Below are 16,628 nucleotides of genomic sequence, written 5' to 3'. Positions count from 1 at the left end.
TCATACAGAAATAGAAATGCTCACGCTCAAAAAATATTGTTTGGTTGGCTGTTTACTTGCTAGAGACTGCATTGAGACTATTTCACCAGTCACGTGATTACTTTCTTTCTGATGAACGAGGTTTCGGGAAAGGCAGGTTTTGTTGCATGTTAAAGTAAAACGTAAAAAATTAAGTTTATTGTGCTTATAAACAAATTGTGTGCCCGTATTTGCAATAAATTATGTTCTACTTCGTTTTGTCAGGTTGTGATGTTAAAAATCAGCGACGGTGGCCTTTAGAATAACTTTGAAGCCGCCATCTTTAGGAAGTTTTACGCGTCGATTTCTTAAAGAATGGAAGATGCGATTGAAGAATACCAATCATCGTTAGAAGATCTAACGTTTAATTCGAAGCCACACATCAATAATCTCACGATATTAGCTGACGAGAGCAAGAAGTATGCCTCGCAAATCGTCAAGCTGGTGGAGGCACATTTGGCCAAGGTTCAATTAAGTATTTTTTTTGTTTCGAGTTTATTTGATCATTTTAACACGATGAAGCAAGTCTGTCTTTGTAAGTTAATCTGCAGAAATCTATGCAATGTTTATGTTGCTGTTAATTCCATAAACTTTCATAGGATAAAGAAGTTTATTTTTTTAATATCGTTATTACATTGTGTGATTGTTGAAGAAGTACAAATACGCATTGCATATGGAGTCACTTTTTTCTGTTGAGGATTGAAATTGCGTGCCTTGGAGGCCAGGAATCACAGTTGGCTCAATGTTAAACTTTCAAATTCTGCTTTGGCAAAGCAGTTTGAGTGCCAAAATCTGAGACTGGCACCATAGGTGATCAGAAACTTGAAATTTTAGGTTGAAACTTTAAAGGGCAGGTAGCATGATAGGTTGTCCATGTCCCCAGGCTTGTGTGTTGTATATTAAAACTGCAACAATGCCATGTACCAAAAATAAAATTTCCGTTTTTCTTCATTGTGTTGCTATTATCTGTCAATGAGTTGTGCTTGTGTGTATTGCACTTTACTCGTCTGACCCCCCAGCTGTGGACATTTTAAAGCCAAACAAAATGTTTGGCTTGACAGTGGGGTTTCATAGCTTTAATTCATCAAGCAGGCCTCCAACAAGCTACCGATTATGTATCTTCTGGATTCCATAATCAAGAATGTTGGAGAGAACTACAAACCCTTATTTGCGAAGAACATCGTCATCACTTTCAAGATGTCCTTTGAATCCGTAGGTGTTTATTGCTTTACAATGCAGAGGAAATATTTCTAAACCCTTCTGATGTGTAACCTGCAGAGTGACGACAAAGGAAAAATGGCCCTATACAAGCTCCGTACTACTTGGGATGCTCATTTTCCCCTAAAAAGGCTTTTTGATCTTGACACAAAAATTCGAACTATGGATCCAAACTGGCCGATCAAACCACTACCAGCAAGTCTGCAAGATGCTCCTGGCGCAAAAAACATTCATGTCAACCCAAAGTTTTTGAAAAAGGTTGGTTTTAAAAGAAAAGTTGTTACGTTAATTGGTTTGGTACAACATTTTCCCCAAATTAATGAAGTAATAAAGGTCAATGACTACAAAATGCAATGGGAATTAAATTATATTTTGTAATCCATTAACCGGCATACAATAGCAAATCAATAAAAAATTAATATTGTCAGGGGGAAAGCTTAGCAAAAAAGCAAACTCCACAAGAACCCAAACCTTCTGCTACAAGTTCGAAAGGAGTAAGTGAATATTAAATTGTATACATTTTTCGTTTTAATTGTTTTGGTTCTGTAGGGCTCCAATGATGTGGACAAAATCAAACAACAGCTGGTCCAGCAGCAAAAAGAGCTATTGGAGCTGCAACAAAGGAAACTAATGCTTGAGCTTGAACAAACTAAACAACAATTGGAAGCCAAACAAAAGGAGCTTTCTACCAACCCCTCAAAGAAAATGGTGAGGGGCAAGCTTGCATGCCACAGTGATTTATTTCAAACAATAATGAGTCTGTTTATCTACATGTGTATGATTTTTGTTTTAGTCTGATCCTTTACCTCACAAAGACCCAAGAGCAAAACCTGCCATTAAAGGTATGTTTGAAAGATGACAAAAAGTGAAGCTCATAATTCAGCAAATTTGTTTGTATTGGCAGGTTCCTTGAAAGTCACTGTTCCTAACAAAAAACCTGGGGCTTTGGTAAGTTTGTTTGCCTTTACAAGTGCGTACCTGGAAGCACGCTTACAAACACATAAGCCATTACATAGCCACAGTCCAGTAATGTTGCTCTTCTGATATATATTGTTTTCCTGTTGTTTATTTTGCCTTGTGTACAATTTCGTCTTTCTGTGCTTTTGTGTTATTGTGCATTATAATGTATCGTCGGACTGTGGCTATGCAATGAAAGTGTGTTTTAAATGTTGCTACCACAATTGTGATGGAGTTTATACCAATCTTCTTTAACATGAATGTAAAACTACAACCACTGAAGATTAGCATCTATGCCATGTAGGATAGTTAAAACACATACAGACTACTTGTAAAAAAAACATGGAACTTAGAAAATGTACACTAGCTTCTAAACCAAATACTGTATTTCAATGTTGGGGTAAAAAAATTTTAAGTAACAAAACGTTTGCGAAGACAGTTTTATGAATAAGTGACATCATGAATCAAATTGTAAATTTAATTGACTGTCAATAGGAAAACGACTTAATTTATCAATAACAGTAAAATGTCTGTGGCAAACCGAATGTTGTCATAAATAATGTCATTACCATGTTGCGACTTCATTTAATGTTTTAAAGCCTCAACCACTGTCGCAAAAGCCACCTTCAAAAGATCCCAGGCTTAAGGCTGTGCAAAATCCCAAGGTATGTTGTTGTGCTTGAGAATTAGTTTCACTTTTAAATGCAAGTGTGTTTCTAGCCAACTAAACCAGATGCATCCATCGTGGTCAAACCAAATGGAAAAAGGGTTGGCATAACAACTGATAAGGAATCAAATCCTGTGAGAATCGCTCCAATTCTTAAAAAGAAAAAGCCGAATGTCTCACCCAACAAAGCCAAACCTCAAAAAGATGGAGTAGGGCCCAATCGTAAAGTTGCAGGAAAAGACTTGAAAAAGAAACAGCAGGTAAATCTTAACTTGTTAATTCATAATAGTTGAACTACAACATGTTTTTTTGTATAAATATGCGAGTAAGTTAGCCTTTTTTTGAGGAAATCGTCCTAAAGTGTAGTGAATTTCTTGAAGTGTGTCATGCGAAAAAATATTAGGATTACTGGATTATATCATAAAGTACAGTACTGTAGACAAATACTTTGTGATAACCTGGCACAATGGTCACTTACTTCGCCTGATGATACCTTTATTTTTTGTTGTTTTTTTTTCAAAATGTATTAAACATATTTATCTACATTATAGAATTCTGACTTATCATCAAGCCCTGTGAGTGACCAGGATCGACGTAAAAAGCGTAGTTACCGCAACAAAGCCAGATCTCCAACACCACCACCCTCTAAAGTTCCCAGAAATTCATCACCATCAAGGTGAGTATCTTAAATTTAATCCATGAATTTTGTTGCTGACATAGATCAATCGTAGGTGTCCCGCTCGCTCCATTTCTCCAAACAACAGTGTTTCACTACAGCATAGAAGAATGGAGGCACCTAACCGTCGTGTACAGAGACTCCTTGATCAGGAAGTAGTCTTTCCAGAAACAACAGAGTAAGTAATTTAGTCGATGAAAAAAAATGTTCTTGAAAATGGGATTTTTTATTTAATTTCACTATATGGTACATAGCCATAGTGCACCCAATATTTAAACGTTTTAATAGTGTATGTGTGTTTCTAAGGTCAAGTGATGGGTCGTTGTCCCCCGCATTTTCACCGGAACCAGACACTGACGATGGTCAACTCAACGCTGTGCAATCTCGCCTTCAGCGTCCGAGTAAACATAGTAGACCGACTGAAGGTAAATGCTCTGCACGTGTGGAAATGACAGGGTAGTAATAACTTTGTGGTTTATCTTATTGCAGTTTTGCAAAGACGTAAAAGTGTTGATCCATCTGTTGAAATACCTCAAGAGCTAACATTAGGCCATCAAAACGAAATTCTCAGACAAGTGAGTAGTTTTACTTATCGTAAAAATGAGACAGCTTGGCACATTATACAGATTTTATTAAAGCTGTTTCGACAGTAAGTTTGCATAATCAGTTTAAAATGTTCAGTTTTTGAAACTATTGGTCTCTTCATTGGCAAATCCTTTGCCTTGTAACTTTATGTGCAATGATGGAAAGGTAAATTCCTGCTTTGATGTAAATGTGCTAATTTTCTGTTCAGGCTAATGCACAGCTTCAAAATGGCCAGCTTACACATGAACAGCACCAAGAGCTTCTTAAACAGTTGCACCAGCTTTTTGAGCTGCAGCGTGTCAGAAAAATGCAAGGTGGCCCGGGTAAGGGAATTTTTACATGTCATTTTTTTTAACAACAAACCTTTTAGATTGGAAATCGTTTTCTTTGTTTAAATCTTTGCTCTTCTATTTTAGCATTGTCCCCAATGGTCCGTAAGCTTCCTGGCAGGGGTCCTAGAAAAAGTCTGTCTCCCATAGATCCCAGATTGAGGAGACAACTCCATATGCCAGATCGTCCACATAACCGCGCACCTCGCTTCCCATCCAGAGGACCGCGCTTAGATCGTCGCATGGTGGAAAATGCGCCGGATGAACTTGGGAGAGTCATTCCTAAACGTCTGTATAATAATGATGCCGCACCACTCAAGCCTATACCAAGAAGGCCATTTCTAAATAAGCACGGCAGAGCGCCACCTCCCAAAATACGAAACCGCACTTCCCCAGTTGGAGAAATGGAGCGCCCAGATCCCCGTCTTGCAATACAGCATCGACAGAAGCATCCCCATATGCGTGAGCACCCAAGAGATTTTGTCCCAGAAGAGCCAAGGCCAACCTCCACACGTGAACCAATCAACTTGTCTCCACCAGACTTCATGAGAAGGAGAGAGCATGAACCACAAAAAAAACGAGGCGATGGCAAATCCCTTCGTAACTATGCACATCCAGAGGAAAAGTCGATCCTTGCAGAGTCTGAATTTGTGAAGGATAAAATGCATGGAGACACTGGTCGCAGGAATAACATTGATATGGATTCACAGGAAAGTCATGGCTTGGAGGAGCCAGAGGATTACATCATTGCCAATATGCCTAAGGTGGAAAAGCAGATGAGTTTTGAAGAACCGGAGGATTACATAATTGCCAATATTCCAGATAATGAGAACCCTCCTGCATGTGAAGAACCTGAAGACTACATTATTGCAAACATGCCTCCTGGTGCCGAAGCATATCACAAGCATTCCATGGGATTAAAAAAGAACAGTAAAGATGAAAAGGCATATATGGAACACATTAAACGCTTGAAAAAGTCAAAATATATGAGGGAGCTTAGTAACAGCAGCAAAAACGATATTCCGTCCAACGGAGAAAGTACAGCTGCAGAAGAAGATGTTATGGATTCTACAGCTAGTGGTGATTTGGATTCAGCATCATCCAAAAAGTTGGATGAAGCCATCAAATCACCCCCTCTCCCATTGAAAAAACGTCGATATGTGAGTGCTGATTCAGAAAAGGAAACCACCATGGAAACTTCTGAAGTAAGCGATGGTTCAACAAACGAAATTGAAAAATTAAAAGGCGATGATCATCAAAGCATCAACAAGGATATTGATGTTCAATCAGAAAATTTGCCAGTACTAGATGAACCCCAACCTGATGAAATAGACCAAAAGCCTCCAGCAGAAGATATCCCACAGGATATAGAAGCACCCAAAAACACAAGTTTTCCATCTGATGTAAAAGAGAATGCTGATAACACTGAGGATGTTGACAGTGACAAATTGGATTTGAAAAGTGAAATCAAGCATCTCGAGGAGGACAAAATGGATGAATCTGCAGCAGTATTCGACAATGAAGTGCAACAAAAACTGGATGAAAATCCCCTAGTGTATGTTATTGATGAGGAAGAGGATGAACAGTCATCGCATGTGGAGCATGACCGTCATTATATGCCAAGACGTGGTCATCCACCTCCATTCAGACCAGGATATCGTAGGCCGAGGTAAGGTTTTCAAACAACTGACTCTTTTATTATGTTTTAGTGCATAGATAAGTTTGTGACTCTAAAGTTTTTGTTGTTCTGTCTTGATATAGGGATTTTGGTAATAATGAGGAGGAACGAATTCAGAGGATGTTGGAGGATGAGAAGAAGAATTTAGAGTGGGAAGACACTCTTCATCATCAGTTGGAAATGGAGGAAAGGAGGAGCCAACAAGAGCGAAGGTGTGTGTTTACTTAAGTTGCTTTAATTCATTGAATCCAATGTTGGTCTTGAATAGTTTTTGTAACAAATGCTATTTGTGTAAAATGAACTACTAGTAATTTTGAATTTAGTTGGGTTGTAATATGCTGTTTTTTTCCATGCTTTTATTTCATACCTCTATTGCTTATGTAGCATTAATTAACTTTTTGTTATAGAAGAGGTCGACCATTTCCTAGGTTTGGCCGTGGACGAGGTCGTGATGGTCCACTGTTACGTCGACCACCTCCTGATAGGTGGAACTCACCAGATCATGATATGGATGAACCACCTCCGTTTGATGTTTCACGTGGAAGAATTCGTAACCCCATGCATGGCAGACCACCACCTATGCGGGAGGGCCACCCCAGGAGAAGAGTGAGTTCGTTTTTAAATTTGCTTTTAAAGTGAATGAAAATCTTTGATGATCATGGTACTAATTATTCTTAAATGAAGTAACACCATCATTAAAAATTCACTATCTTTTAACCTCTGTTTTGCTGTAAGAACTCTTGTATTTAGTTATCTGTGATCAAGGTAAAATTTTCCTTGTTTCCAGGAACCCCACTACCCCCCTTTCCGAACTATATCCCCTCCTCCACCCCCACCTGACTTCCACGGTGAACCTCGTCGACCGTTATCACCACCACCAGGTCGTAGATTCCCTCCCTCCGGGCGCTTCTCTGATGAAAGGGTTCCTCCATGGGACCGGCCAAGAGGTTAGCAAAACTTTTTGTCAAAAAACATTCATTTTATTATGAAAAGGAAAGCAAATATTTCAAACATTATCATTTGTTCTTTTTCAGTGCTAACAGTCGAAATCTGATGATCATGATTGTAGTGTTTAAATCATTTGCTTACCAGCATACTTCTAGCTGTGACTTTCTTTTTCAGAATCTGATTATATTACGCATTGTGTTCTGATGCGTGCAACGAGTAATTTTATGTTTTTTAAACAGACGAAAGATATCGCCATGAGCTGAGAAATCCCCCTGCAGAGGAAAGCAGAGTTCGCTCTCAACCGGAGGTTGGTCTTTTTTACAAACATGGACACTATTCTGAGTATAAAGAGACTGGCCCATATTGTTATTAACACTGTCATGTTAAAATAAGACGTTTCAACAAAAACTTATGTCATCATCAGTTTGACTGACGCGGTTGGTGTAGCTCCATCATTATAAGGAACTGACCTGACCGACGTTACAGATATCTTTTTTAAACAAACATGATTCATTAATAATTGTTTTGAGTGCCTTAAAATTGTTATGTTTGGGTAAATAAATGGACTTCTTGCTTTGTCAGTATCAATATTATTTTATATTTAAAATTGGGTACAAGAGAAAAAAATAATAGCAAACTCTCAACTTTACTGCTTGTCATTCCAGCCTCCTGCAGAGCCCAAAAGTGAACCGGCCGTCATGAAACAAGTGAATGTGAACAAATTGCTCAGCGATCTGCTGAACATGGGGATTATACCAGGTGCAAGTAAGGCTTCTGAAACTAAATCTGAAAGTCCAGTTCCGAAAACTTCAGAGACTTCAAAAGTTGCTGACACCGTCGCGCCTGTTGCTAAAGCTGCCCAAAGCCAGCTAGTCGTAGACAAGGTACATACGATTTAACATTTCTAATTTATTTCCTATAAATTATTTATGTTGCCCAAAATTTAGGGCATTGTGTTGTGATATACTAATTAGAGATTAACTCTGTTTTTTGTAATTAATTTATATTGGACTATTTTTTGTTGTTTCAAGTTGCCTGTCATCACTGACAAGAAGCCTGTGGTTGAAGTTCCGCCAAAAGTTGAGGAAAGACCAAGATCCATTTCTCCATTGGAAGAGGATCTGATGACCTTCGACCCTGATGCAAATCTGCCGCAGATTACGTTCTCATCCGACCTCAAAATGTGAGTTTAATGTTGCTATTGCTATCACTTGTATACAATTGTATAACTAATTTACTATTCATATACGTGTCTTGGAGTTAACCATATTTCACCATTTATTTTTAGACGACATGATGAGCTTGTCAAGAGATTGTATGTTGGGATCCAATGTTCAGCTTGTGGATTGCGATTTACCACAAGACAAACAGACATTTATGCTGAGCATCTTGACTGGCATTACCGGTTAAACCGAAAAGACAAGGAAGGCGGAGCACAAGCTCACAGGGAAATTTACCCAACAGCTGGGGTAAGTAACAGACCTGAAACTGAAGAAATTAATCTTCTTTTCTTGTTGTAAGGAAAATTATTTTGCTGCTTTTGATTAATTTGATAGTTGTGATAAGTTCCTGTTGTGTAAGAATGGCAGTTAATTGACGTTCTTGTCATGTAGGATTGGATTTGCAATGAAGAAGTTGAAGATCCAACAGAAAGGGATAAAAACGCCTTCTTTGAAGGCGAAGAAGCTGATAATGAAACAGAGGAACTCACGGTTCCACTTACTGGGAGACCTGGTGAAGATGTAAGTTTCTATAAAACAATGATAAACAAAAAGCATGCGCTGTGTAAGCTACAGACAGATGGCCACTGTTTCGACCTAAGCATGCACAAATTGCTCCACACGCTGAACTCTGCAAGGCCTGAAACAGTTGCCACATAACGTCTGTGTATATTGGATGCTTAAGTCAGTGGCACTGAATTCTGTTAAACATCAGCATTGTTACTTAATTCAAACACAGCCCCATAGCATATGTGAATCATCAGGCTTGTCTGCTTCGAATAAAAAAAAATAATAATTTTTATTTCATCATGTGACACGGCTTTCTTTACATTTGTCAGGCGTGCAAAGTATGTAAGGAAGCATTTGAAACTGTGTACAGTGAAGCCGATGATGAATGGCAATTTACAAACTGTGTTAAAGTTGGTGATGACAACTTCCACTCCAGCTGTTATGAGGACTATTATGATGGCCCCCCAGTACAGGTTTGTACATTACCATTATTAGTGTAACTAATGTTCCATAGCAATGAATTTTAGGTGGTATAAAATGCTTTATTCATTGTAAGAGATTGAAGAAAGACTTTTAGAAAAAAATGTCACATAAAAGTTTATACCCTACCCTCTCGAACAAAGTCGTTTCTTCGTACAGACGCCAATAAAAACATCACTGTCTCCTTTGGCTGCTGAAACTGACGACATTCCTAGTCTGGAATTGCAAGAAGAGCCTGCAGCTATGGAAACAGAGATGTCAGCAAAAGACGAAACAGCATCAGAAACGCATGCAGCTACCATGGAAACAGCATACCAAAGTCCTGTAGCTGACGATCCAATTAATAAAGAGGATGTTGACACTGAAATAAGTGCTGGTAAGATGCTTGTAATGTTCAGTGGGGGTAAGAACTGATTGTAACAAAATGTTTTTTCCAACAGATGTTGTATCTGAAAAGGCTGCAGCTAGCGAGCCGGGCTCTCCAAGTACAAATGCAACAGAACAGCAATCAGTTTCTAATGGTATGTAAATACTATTTGGTGCAGGAGTCTTTGTGACTTGGTAGCTTTGTTACCTGGTGGATAATTCCAATTAAATTTTTGATAGACAATGTTGCCGGTAATGAAGTTACTGCGGATGAAATTGCGGAAAGTCTAGCGCCCCCTAGTGAAAGGAATCCCCTGGAAACAGTCGTAATATCTGACAATCAACTCCAAACCATTAAAAATGCAGCTACAGACAATTCTAACTATGAAACCAAGACTGAAGTTGACACTACAGTTAATGCTGATACCAACACAATTCCCCAAGTAACAACATCAGCAGACAGTGAGGTCAATGAAGGTGACCCAGTTTCATGACCAATAAGTATGAAAACTATGCAAAACTGTGGGCATAGTATTGTGGAGTCGCGATATTTATTGTCTACTGTATTTTTTGTTTCTTGTGTTTAGATTTCGTCGTTTTTGATGTGCATTGAACTGGGTATGGGATTGTATGCTGTTGTGAACTTGGTTTTTCCCACGACCAAGGGTTTCAGTTATCGGGAATAAACATTGCCTTACATTCTATCGTTGTTCGTTTGTTTACAGACAAAATTGGTATTGTCCTAATGCAGGGTTTGACCCAATAGCAGTTGGTACCAATTTTTTGGAGGGTTGGCTGTGCAAGCGAAAGGTTTTGAGACAGATTCCAAGGTTTGAGGGGGATGGCTGGGGTGAATGCAATGCACTGTGCTGTTGATTAAGATTATACGGCAAAAAATTCTTTGAGAAAGGCTGGCGACACCTTTCAAAGCTTTTCTTTGTCACACCAAGGTTAATAATCTAGTTGCTGAAAAGAAAACCAAGAAAAAGATTCATAGTGTATTGCATAACATGGGGAACTGAGACACCACCAAAAGCAGAATTGAAGCACAATTGTTTTTTAAGTTAGGCAAAAAATGTTCGATTTTTTTTATGCTATTGAGATTCCTGTTGGCCATAAACCAAATGTATTGGAATTTGGTCTCTAAGCATAATAGTCAAAACATGCTTATCAATATATGTAATAAAACAAGTGATAAAATAGTTGATTGAACAAGGTTCAAAGGCTTCATAGGACGGCACAGTGCAGTGAAGGTAATAATATGTTTCCTTGAATATCGGAGCATAATAAATATTGAAAACTCTTCAACAATTAGTACACACAGTTTTTCACCAACAACACTTACCTAATTATTCGCGACAACATCAGTAAAATTATGCATAATTACGCCGCACAAAATTCCAAACAAAAACACAACGATCTCTACTCTTTCTTGGATTCCTCTGGAAGCAAAACGTCGATTGGAGTTAGGCTGTAGTAGGTAATGTGGCGTTTACATTGAATCGAGTTTTGAAATTGTTTGTCAGTTTGGTGAAACCAGTCAAGCAATCCACCACCAAAACATTCATTAAAGCTGAAAAAAGGGCAATAGTTAAGGTATGCAACTTAGTTTCTTGTGGTGAAAAAAATTGGCTCTGCAGCAAATTATAAACCGTACATGGGTGCGTAACAGTATAAGGTTCGAGTAGGTCCACTGCTTTAAACGATGCATTGCTAACCACTTACTACAGATGGTGATAGTCGTGGAACTGCGGGGATGAAAGGCCAGGAAAGTGGAAATCGGAATGATTTACAAACGTACTTATTTGTGCCCTCAGAACATAATACCATGTAATGCTTATGTGAGATCCCATTACAAATGTTCCAAGAAAAACTGGACCAAATTTCTGTATCTGTACAGAAGATTTTTGGTAGCTAAAGTCTCATGCAGACATTATGACTTTTTTTACAACCTGGCAAATCTGGATTAAGTTTAAAAATACACAAGTATGGAAGGTTATCATACCACATTTTCTACAGGGTGTTGGTATGATGAACACACACTTATTGGAGCTTTCCACTGATGATGGATTTTGTGGAAACGTTTGTAAAATGGGGGCCAATGCAAAAGCCTGAAAAACAAGGAATATTTAGAATAACTTGGCTATTAAATAAACCTATATTTTCATACATGTCTCACAACAAGAGATCTTTCCCAAAATAAAGTATTTTTGAATATCACATGCTATGACAAGCATTCTATAGATAAAGAAACCACATACTGCATAACTGGTTAGTTGCTAAATGTCCAGTGTACACATATGTCAGCATGCCATGCACATAAATATTTTGCAATTGTCACAGATTCATGTGATTGCAAAATCCAAGATGGCATGAAACTAACCAGCATGTAAACAGTTTGATTAGCCACCACAGAATGAACAACACTGGTCCAAGTAACAATAATGACAGTGAGCGGTGATTTTCAAAAAAATTTGTTATGTAAACATGCAGCTATATTACCCCAATTAACAACTGACCAATAGAAATCTTGTTTTTCTAGACATTGAACTGTATTGGAGTGTTTACCTGTGGAAGTAATAAAACATGAACTCATTACAATATCCCATTATATAGTAATGAAGCACAATCGTCCAAATGTCTGGTAATGGGTTGAGTGCAGACACTCCTCTTGCTTTCAATATTGGAAAGCAAAGAGCAAATAGCACACAGGAGGTAAGCTCATTAAATGTTGCAAGGAATATGCAGTAAAGCAAACGACCTGTATCAACCTAAAAATTAATTGGTATAATAAATACATATTGATTAAAACATTTGCACTCTGCACAAAACCTATTGTGCAGATGAACAGTAAACACAAGAAATAAATAGCATGAAAAATATTTTTACCACATAATACATATATCCGCCAGTTGCAGAGTAAAGTAACTAGTCATTACAATATCTTACTGGAGTGTTTTTTCCTTTCTGGATTTTGTATTTCATTAGACAGGATGGCTTTCCGGTGAGGTCCAGAACGATAAAAAAAGAATTCACAATCACAAACGGAATAATCATGGCCAAAGTTGTACCTAAAATGGTAAAAATCTAAGCTAAATGTGAAAAAATTCGATGAATTGTTTGAACAAAGGTAGATATTAACCCAAGCACATCATTAACTTCTCTTCTCCTCCACATATGTCAACCAACTTTTGCCACTGGCCTTCAAGTAGTAGTTTAACATCCGTGTACGTTTCCATCTTGGAACATAAATTCAGGTCCTATGTTGTGCCTACCAACCATCAGCTACAACACAAAAAAGCTGAGACATGTTTTTTTTTAATACGTGTTGCAAAAGGTGTATGGCGGAATTGTTATTTACGTAACAGACATTTTGCAATATCCAAAACGGTACTTTCCCGTTTTGTCATGGTCAAATGCGCAACCAGCTGCAAGTGAGCAATTTTTACATCAACACCTGTCAGTCAGAAGCGTATGACCCGACTGTTAATGTATTTAAAATATGTACCGTATTTATCAAAATTTGTAATAAATGACTTTTCGTGGAAGTGTCAAATTTTTATTTTTACGGTGGAGTAAACGTTTTGCTGAATAATGGTTTCTAAAGCTACGGATCAACATACATGTGGTGCCATGAAAACAAATTAGAAAAATACATGGTGAAGGAAAAACAATGGAGAAGGAAAAATACCTTTTTGTGCAAAGTACAAACGTTATGACTGGAAAGCAAGAATGGATTGCTGAAAACCAAGAAGAACATGATTATTTCACAGGTTAAACTTTTTTGTTCCATTTAGGATAACCAGCTTAAAATACAAATGGTTGACCTTTTTCTGTCAACAAAACATATTTTTGCTAAAAATAATATTTTGTTGATATTTTGCAGATGTTGCTCGGTCATCATATGCTGATATGCTGCATGACACAGAAAGAAACCAGCTCTACAATGCAGCTATTGAGAAGGCAGTTGCTGCCATACACGCAAGAGGTGAAAAATGCAAGGTTCTCGATATTGGAACAGGAACTGGTTTATTATCAATGATGGCTGCCAAAGCTGGTGCTGAAAAAATCACTGCTATTGAGGTAAAAGACCGACCGATGTGGCAAGCATGAAACATTGTGTTTTTTTGTGTGTTAAATAATTACACCAACACTTGAAAGGCTAAAATGAAATATAGTAACTTAAAAATTTATTGTTCATTCTGTTCAACATTACTGTTTTTAACATGTTTAAGGTCTTTGCTCCAGTCTCTGAGGTTGCAAGGAAAATTACAACGGCAAATGGTTACACAAATATTAAGATTATAAACAAGCACTCAAATGAAGTGACTTTGGGTGACAATGAAGACATGGAGGTTGGAAGCATTTAATACAATGTATTTTCATTTAACACAAACAATTATATCTTCTGGTTTGGCTTAAAGGAAAAGGCAAACATTCTTGTAACTGAGCTTTTTGATACCGAGTTGATTGGAGAAGGTGCACTATCCTCATATCAGTATGCACATCGCCATCTAGTGGAAGATGTAAGTTTATGGTCATCACATTCTGTATTTTCAACATAATTATTGTCAGGGGCGAGAATGCCTTTTAAGTTGCTTTGCTGCAATGCAATGTGGGGTTAATTTAGAAATAAACAATTTATTTTCAGAACTGCATTGCAGTCCCCCACAATGCACAAACAATCATTCAAATTGTGGAATCGGACCTAATGTTATCATGGCACAAAATGTTTCCAGCTCAGATAAAAACCTCTGCAGGAAAAGCAATAGAAATCAAACCCAACCCAGATCTTTGCAGTGGCTCCGGAGTTCCTGCTGTGCATGACATACAATTGTCCCAATTTCCTTTGGACAAATTCGTTACCCTAACTGAGCCTGTTGAAGTTTTTAATTTTGAGTGGAGCAGCAAAAAGCTCTCAGATAGAACAAGAGGAAATGTTGTATCCTGTCAAGCTAAAAGCAGTGGAACTACCCATGTAAGATAAATTATAAAATATTTGTTAATATACTTGGTTAGGCCCCTGTTCCTAATTTAAGTCTGAACTGTACTTTTCTGGTCATTGTACTGCTGAAAAGATTGATTTTAGTTTGTGAAGAACACAAGCTCACTCAAAAACTAACAAAAAATGCTTGAACTTGAAAATGTTCTTGTTCTTTGGAAATCAGAAAAATCAGTCTTTTAACAGTGCCAAGACATGAGATTGCAGCAGATCTTCACAAGACTGTACGCTTGTCATGCAATTAAAGTCTGTAATCATATATGTGTATATTTCTGTGAAGCAGGCTAATTTATGTAAACCTTAAGGATGTAAGAACTGATATATTTTAGGCTGTCTTGTCTTGGTGGAACCTTTCTATGGACCCTGAGGGTGAGATTATTCTAAGTACAGCCCCACATTGGATTCACCCACATGGTAAAAAACAAGCTTGGAGAGATCACTGGATGCAGAGTGTTTACTTTCTTCCTGAACCTCTTCAAGTGAAAAAAGGCGACTCATTCTCCATATGTGTAAGCTTGATGATATTTTTGACTTACGATTCTGTGTGTTGGTCAATATGGGTAAAATGTATGCCCTATTCCTACAACTTGTACAATAGAATAGCGATCAAATATAAGTGAATTTTACTTTTTAGGCACATCATGACGCCTTCTCGTTATGGTTCAGCGTAAAACACGACGGCCAACCTGGGAATGAACAACTCAGTCGTCCATTGTGCGAATACCCTCCCAGAATGCTGTGGAGTAGATCACGTTGCGCTATGGTTAACGACGGTGCAAGGAACAACTCGTACGCTAATGCAATCGAGAATTTGTGTAAAAAAGTTTCGAAAGATGACCTTGTTGTTTGTGTGAGCGACTTCAGTTTATTGCCGTTGATCTCAGCTGCAATGGGATTGAACGTGGTGGCGCTGGAGCAAACTGAAATGGGAAAACGTGGCCTGCTTGACATTGCTAGGTAGGTTACCTCTTGCCATTAGCTGTCGGCATATCAAAACCCTAACGTGATTGTTAAGGTTCATTTCAAGAAATGTGTTTTATGCAAACGTATAATATTAGTCTAAATTTTCAGGCACAACGACATAAATTTGCGGGTGACGAGCAAAGATGACTTAGCCGATATAATTGCCGACGAAAAAATCCATATCCTCGTAGCGGAACCTTTCTTCAAAACCTCGTATCTTCCTTGGCACGACCTGCACTTCTGGTATCTTCGGTCACTTATCCACACTTCGCTTCATCCTAACTGTATGTTTGTTCCGAAACGGGGCCACCTGTATTTCGCAGCTGTGCAGTTCAGAGACCTGTGGAAAATTAGAGCCCCAGTGGGCACTGTTGAAGGATTCGACGTCTCCATAATGGACGGGCTCATTGACTCCGCCCTGGAAATGAAGGAATATTACGAAGCTGAATCTCATGCCCTGTGGGAATACCCTAATGTGTTACTTACAAAGCCCCAAAGAACCCTAACGTTCAACTTCGAAGAACGCGTTCCAGATCAAGAAATTCGGACACAAGGGTTGCTGTCAATTGAGTCGACTGCTAGACAACCAGGGGTTACCCATTGCCATGCTGTTGTACTTTGGATGGAATTCGACCTCGACGATAATGGAAACAGCATTTCCAACGGGTTAATACGCAGCAAAAATTGCAAGGATGCGTATTTGGACACTCCTTGTTGGTACATGCATCAAAAGCAGGCCGTGTTTTTTCTTAAGCGTACAGTGGACTTGCGAGCACTTTCTAATGAAAGCAATGGTTCCATTCCGCAACTAAATTACACTATTTCCTTTTTGCCTGAAAGTGGCGAAATGAAAATGCATTTTGATGTTTTTTAGTCATTTGTGAGATTTTCAAACCCAGCTATAACTTTTGTGTTGTTGCTTTAAAAACAAAAAGAAATTAGCAAGTTTTTTCCGTATTCGTGTGTTGGAAGTACGCTTCGCGATTACGGACTACGGTAGTGTAATTGTGG

At 38.2% G+C, this 16,628-nt stretch overlaps 3 protein-coding genes across 5 annotated transcripts; 2 read left to right on the top strand and 1 right to left on the bottom strand.

Annotated features, from left to right (window-relative positions):
- The first annotated feature begins 120 nt into the window (after window positions 1-120).
- On the top strand, window positions 121-10,354 carry LOC145911186 (uncharacterized). 2 transcript variants are annotated; one of them, XM_082998446.1, is made up of 27 exons: window positions 121-483; window positions 1,111-1,230; window positions 1,297-1,494; window positions 1,665-1,730; window positions 1,786-1,944; window positions 2,030-2,078; window positions 2,141-2,184; window positions 2,793-2,858; window positions 2,914-3,120; window positions 3,412-3,536; window positions 3,592-3,714; window positions 3,843-3,961; window positions 4,026-4,111; window positions 4,330-4,444; window positions 4,538-6,119; window positions 6,212-6,340; window positions 6,539-6,734; window positions 6,916-7,075; window positions 7,316-7,383; window positions 7,742-7,960; window positions 8,108-8,259; window positions 8,365-8,545; window positions 8,690-8,818; window positions 9,136-9,279; window positions 9,446-9,662; window positions 9,727-9,807; window positions 9,893-10,354. In XM_082998446.1, exons 1-27 carry the CDS (start codon window positions 334-336, stop codon window positions 10,144-10,146), a joined length of 5,139 nt encoding a protein of 1,712 aa, XP_082854572.1. In that variant the 5' UTR covers window positions 121-333; the 3' UTR covers window positions 10,147-10,354. The 2 variants fall into 2 exon arrangements, with proteins under 2 accessions (XP_082854572.1, XP_082854571.1); XM_082998445.1 differs by having other exon boundaries at window positions 6,536-6,734.
- Window positions 10,355-10,670: 316 nt separating this feature from the next.
- On the bottom strand, window positions 10,671-12,933 carry LOC145911698 (fatty acid hydroxylase domain-containing protein 2-like). 2 transcript variants are annotated; one of them, XM_082999112.1, is made up of 6 exons: window positions 12,795-12,933; window positions 12,602-12,723; window positions 12,221-12,423; window positions 11,658-11,763; window positions 11,378-11,544; window positions 10,671-11,225 (listed from the first exon to the last, which is right to left on the bottom strand). In XM_082999112.1, exons 1-6 carry the CDS (start codon window positions 12,889-12,891, stop codon window positions 11,075-11,077), a joined length of 846 nt encoding a protein of 281 aa, XP_082855238.1. In that variant the 5' UTR covers window positions 12,892-12,933; the 3' UTR covers window positions 10,671-11,074. The 2 variants fall into 2 exon arrangements, with proteins under 2 accessions (XP_082855238.1, XP_082855239.1); XM_082999113.1 differs by lacking the exon at window positions 12,221-12,423 and adding an exon at window positions 12,172-12,220.
- A 344-nt stretch (window positions 12,934-13,277) lies between these two features.
- LOC145910756 (protein arginine N-methyltransferase 7-like) lies at window positions 13,278-16,491 on the top strand. Its single transcript, XM_082997958.1, has 8 exons — window positions 13,278-13,425; window positions 13,539-13,735; window positions 13,888-14,007; window positions 14,077-14,178; window positions 14,304-14,630; window positions 14,984-15,163; window positions 15,289-15,611; window positions 15,726-16,491. The coding sequence occupies exons 1-8, from the start codon at window positions 13,326-13,328 to the stop codon at window positions 16,489-16,491; spliced, it is 2,115 nt and encodes a 704-aa protein (XP_082854084.1). The 5' UTR covers window positions 13,278-13,325.
- Window positions 16,492-16,628: the final 137 nt, after the last annotated feature.

This window comes from Ascidia mentula, chromosome 8 (assembly GCF_947561715.1).
Source record: "Ascidia mentula chromosome 8, kaAscMent1.1, whole genome shotgun sequence".
NCBI lineage: Eukaryota > Metazoa > Chordata > Ascidiacea > Phlebobranchia > Ascidiidae > Ascidia > Ascidia mentula.
The sequence above is the reverse complement of the archived record's forward strand: the minus strand, read 5'-3'. Positions and strand labels throughout refer to the sequence as shown.

Excerpts from the sequence above, each read along its gene's own strand:
- LOC145911186 (XM_082998445.1), top strand. The coding sequence starts at position 334 with ATGGAAGATGCGATTGAAGAATACCAATCATCGTTAGAAGATCTAACG. Across the intron at positions 484-1,110 it reads TGGAGGCACATTTGGCCAAG|GCCTCCAACAAGCTACCGAT; the intron begins GTTCAATTAAGT and ends TTCATCAAGCAG. Across the intron at positions 7,384-7,741 it reads GAGTTCGCTCTCAACCGGAG|CCTCCTGCAGAGCCCAAAAG; the intron begins GTTGGTCTTTTT and ends TTGTCATTCCAG.
- LOC145910756 (XM_082997958.1), top strand. The coding sequence starts at position 13,326 with ATGGAGAAGGAAAAATACCTTTTTGTGCAAAGTACAAACGTTATGACT. Across the intron at positions 13,426-13,538 it reads AGAACATGATTATTTCACAG|ATGTTGCTCGGTCATCATAT; the intron begins GTTAAACTTTTT and ends GATATTTTGCAG. Across the intron at positions 15,164-15,288 it reads GCGACTCATTCTCCATATGT|GCACATCATGACGCCTTCTC; the intron begins GTAAGCTTGATG and ends TTTACTTTTTAG.
- LOC145911698 (XM_082999112.1), bottom strand. The coding sequence starts at position 12,891 with ATGGAAACGTACACGGATGTTAAACTACTACTTGAAGGCCAGTGGCAA. Across the intron at positions 12,724-12,794 it reads GAAGTTAATGATGTGCTTGG|GTACAACTTTGGCCATGATT; the intron begins GTTAATATCTAC and ends TTACCATTTTAG. Across the intron at positions 11,764-12,220 it reads ATGTTTTATTACTTCCACAG|GCTTTTGCATTGGCCCCCAT; the intron begins GTAAACACTCCA and ends CTTGTTTTTCAG.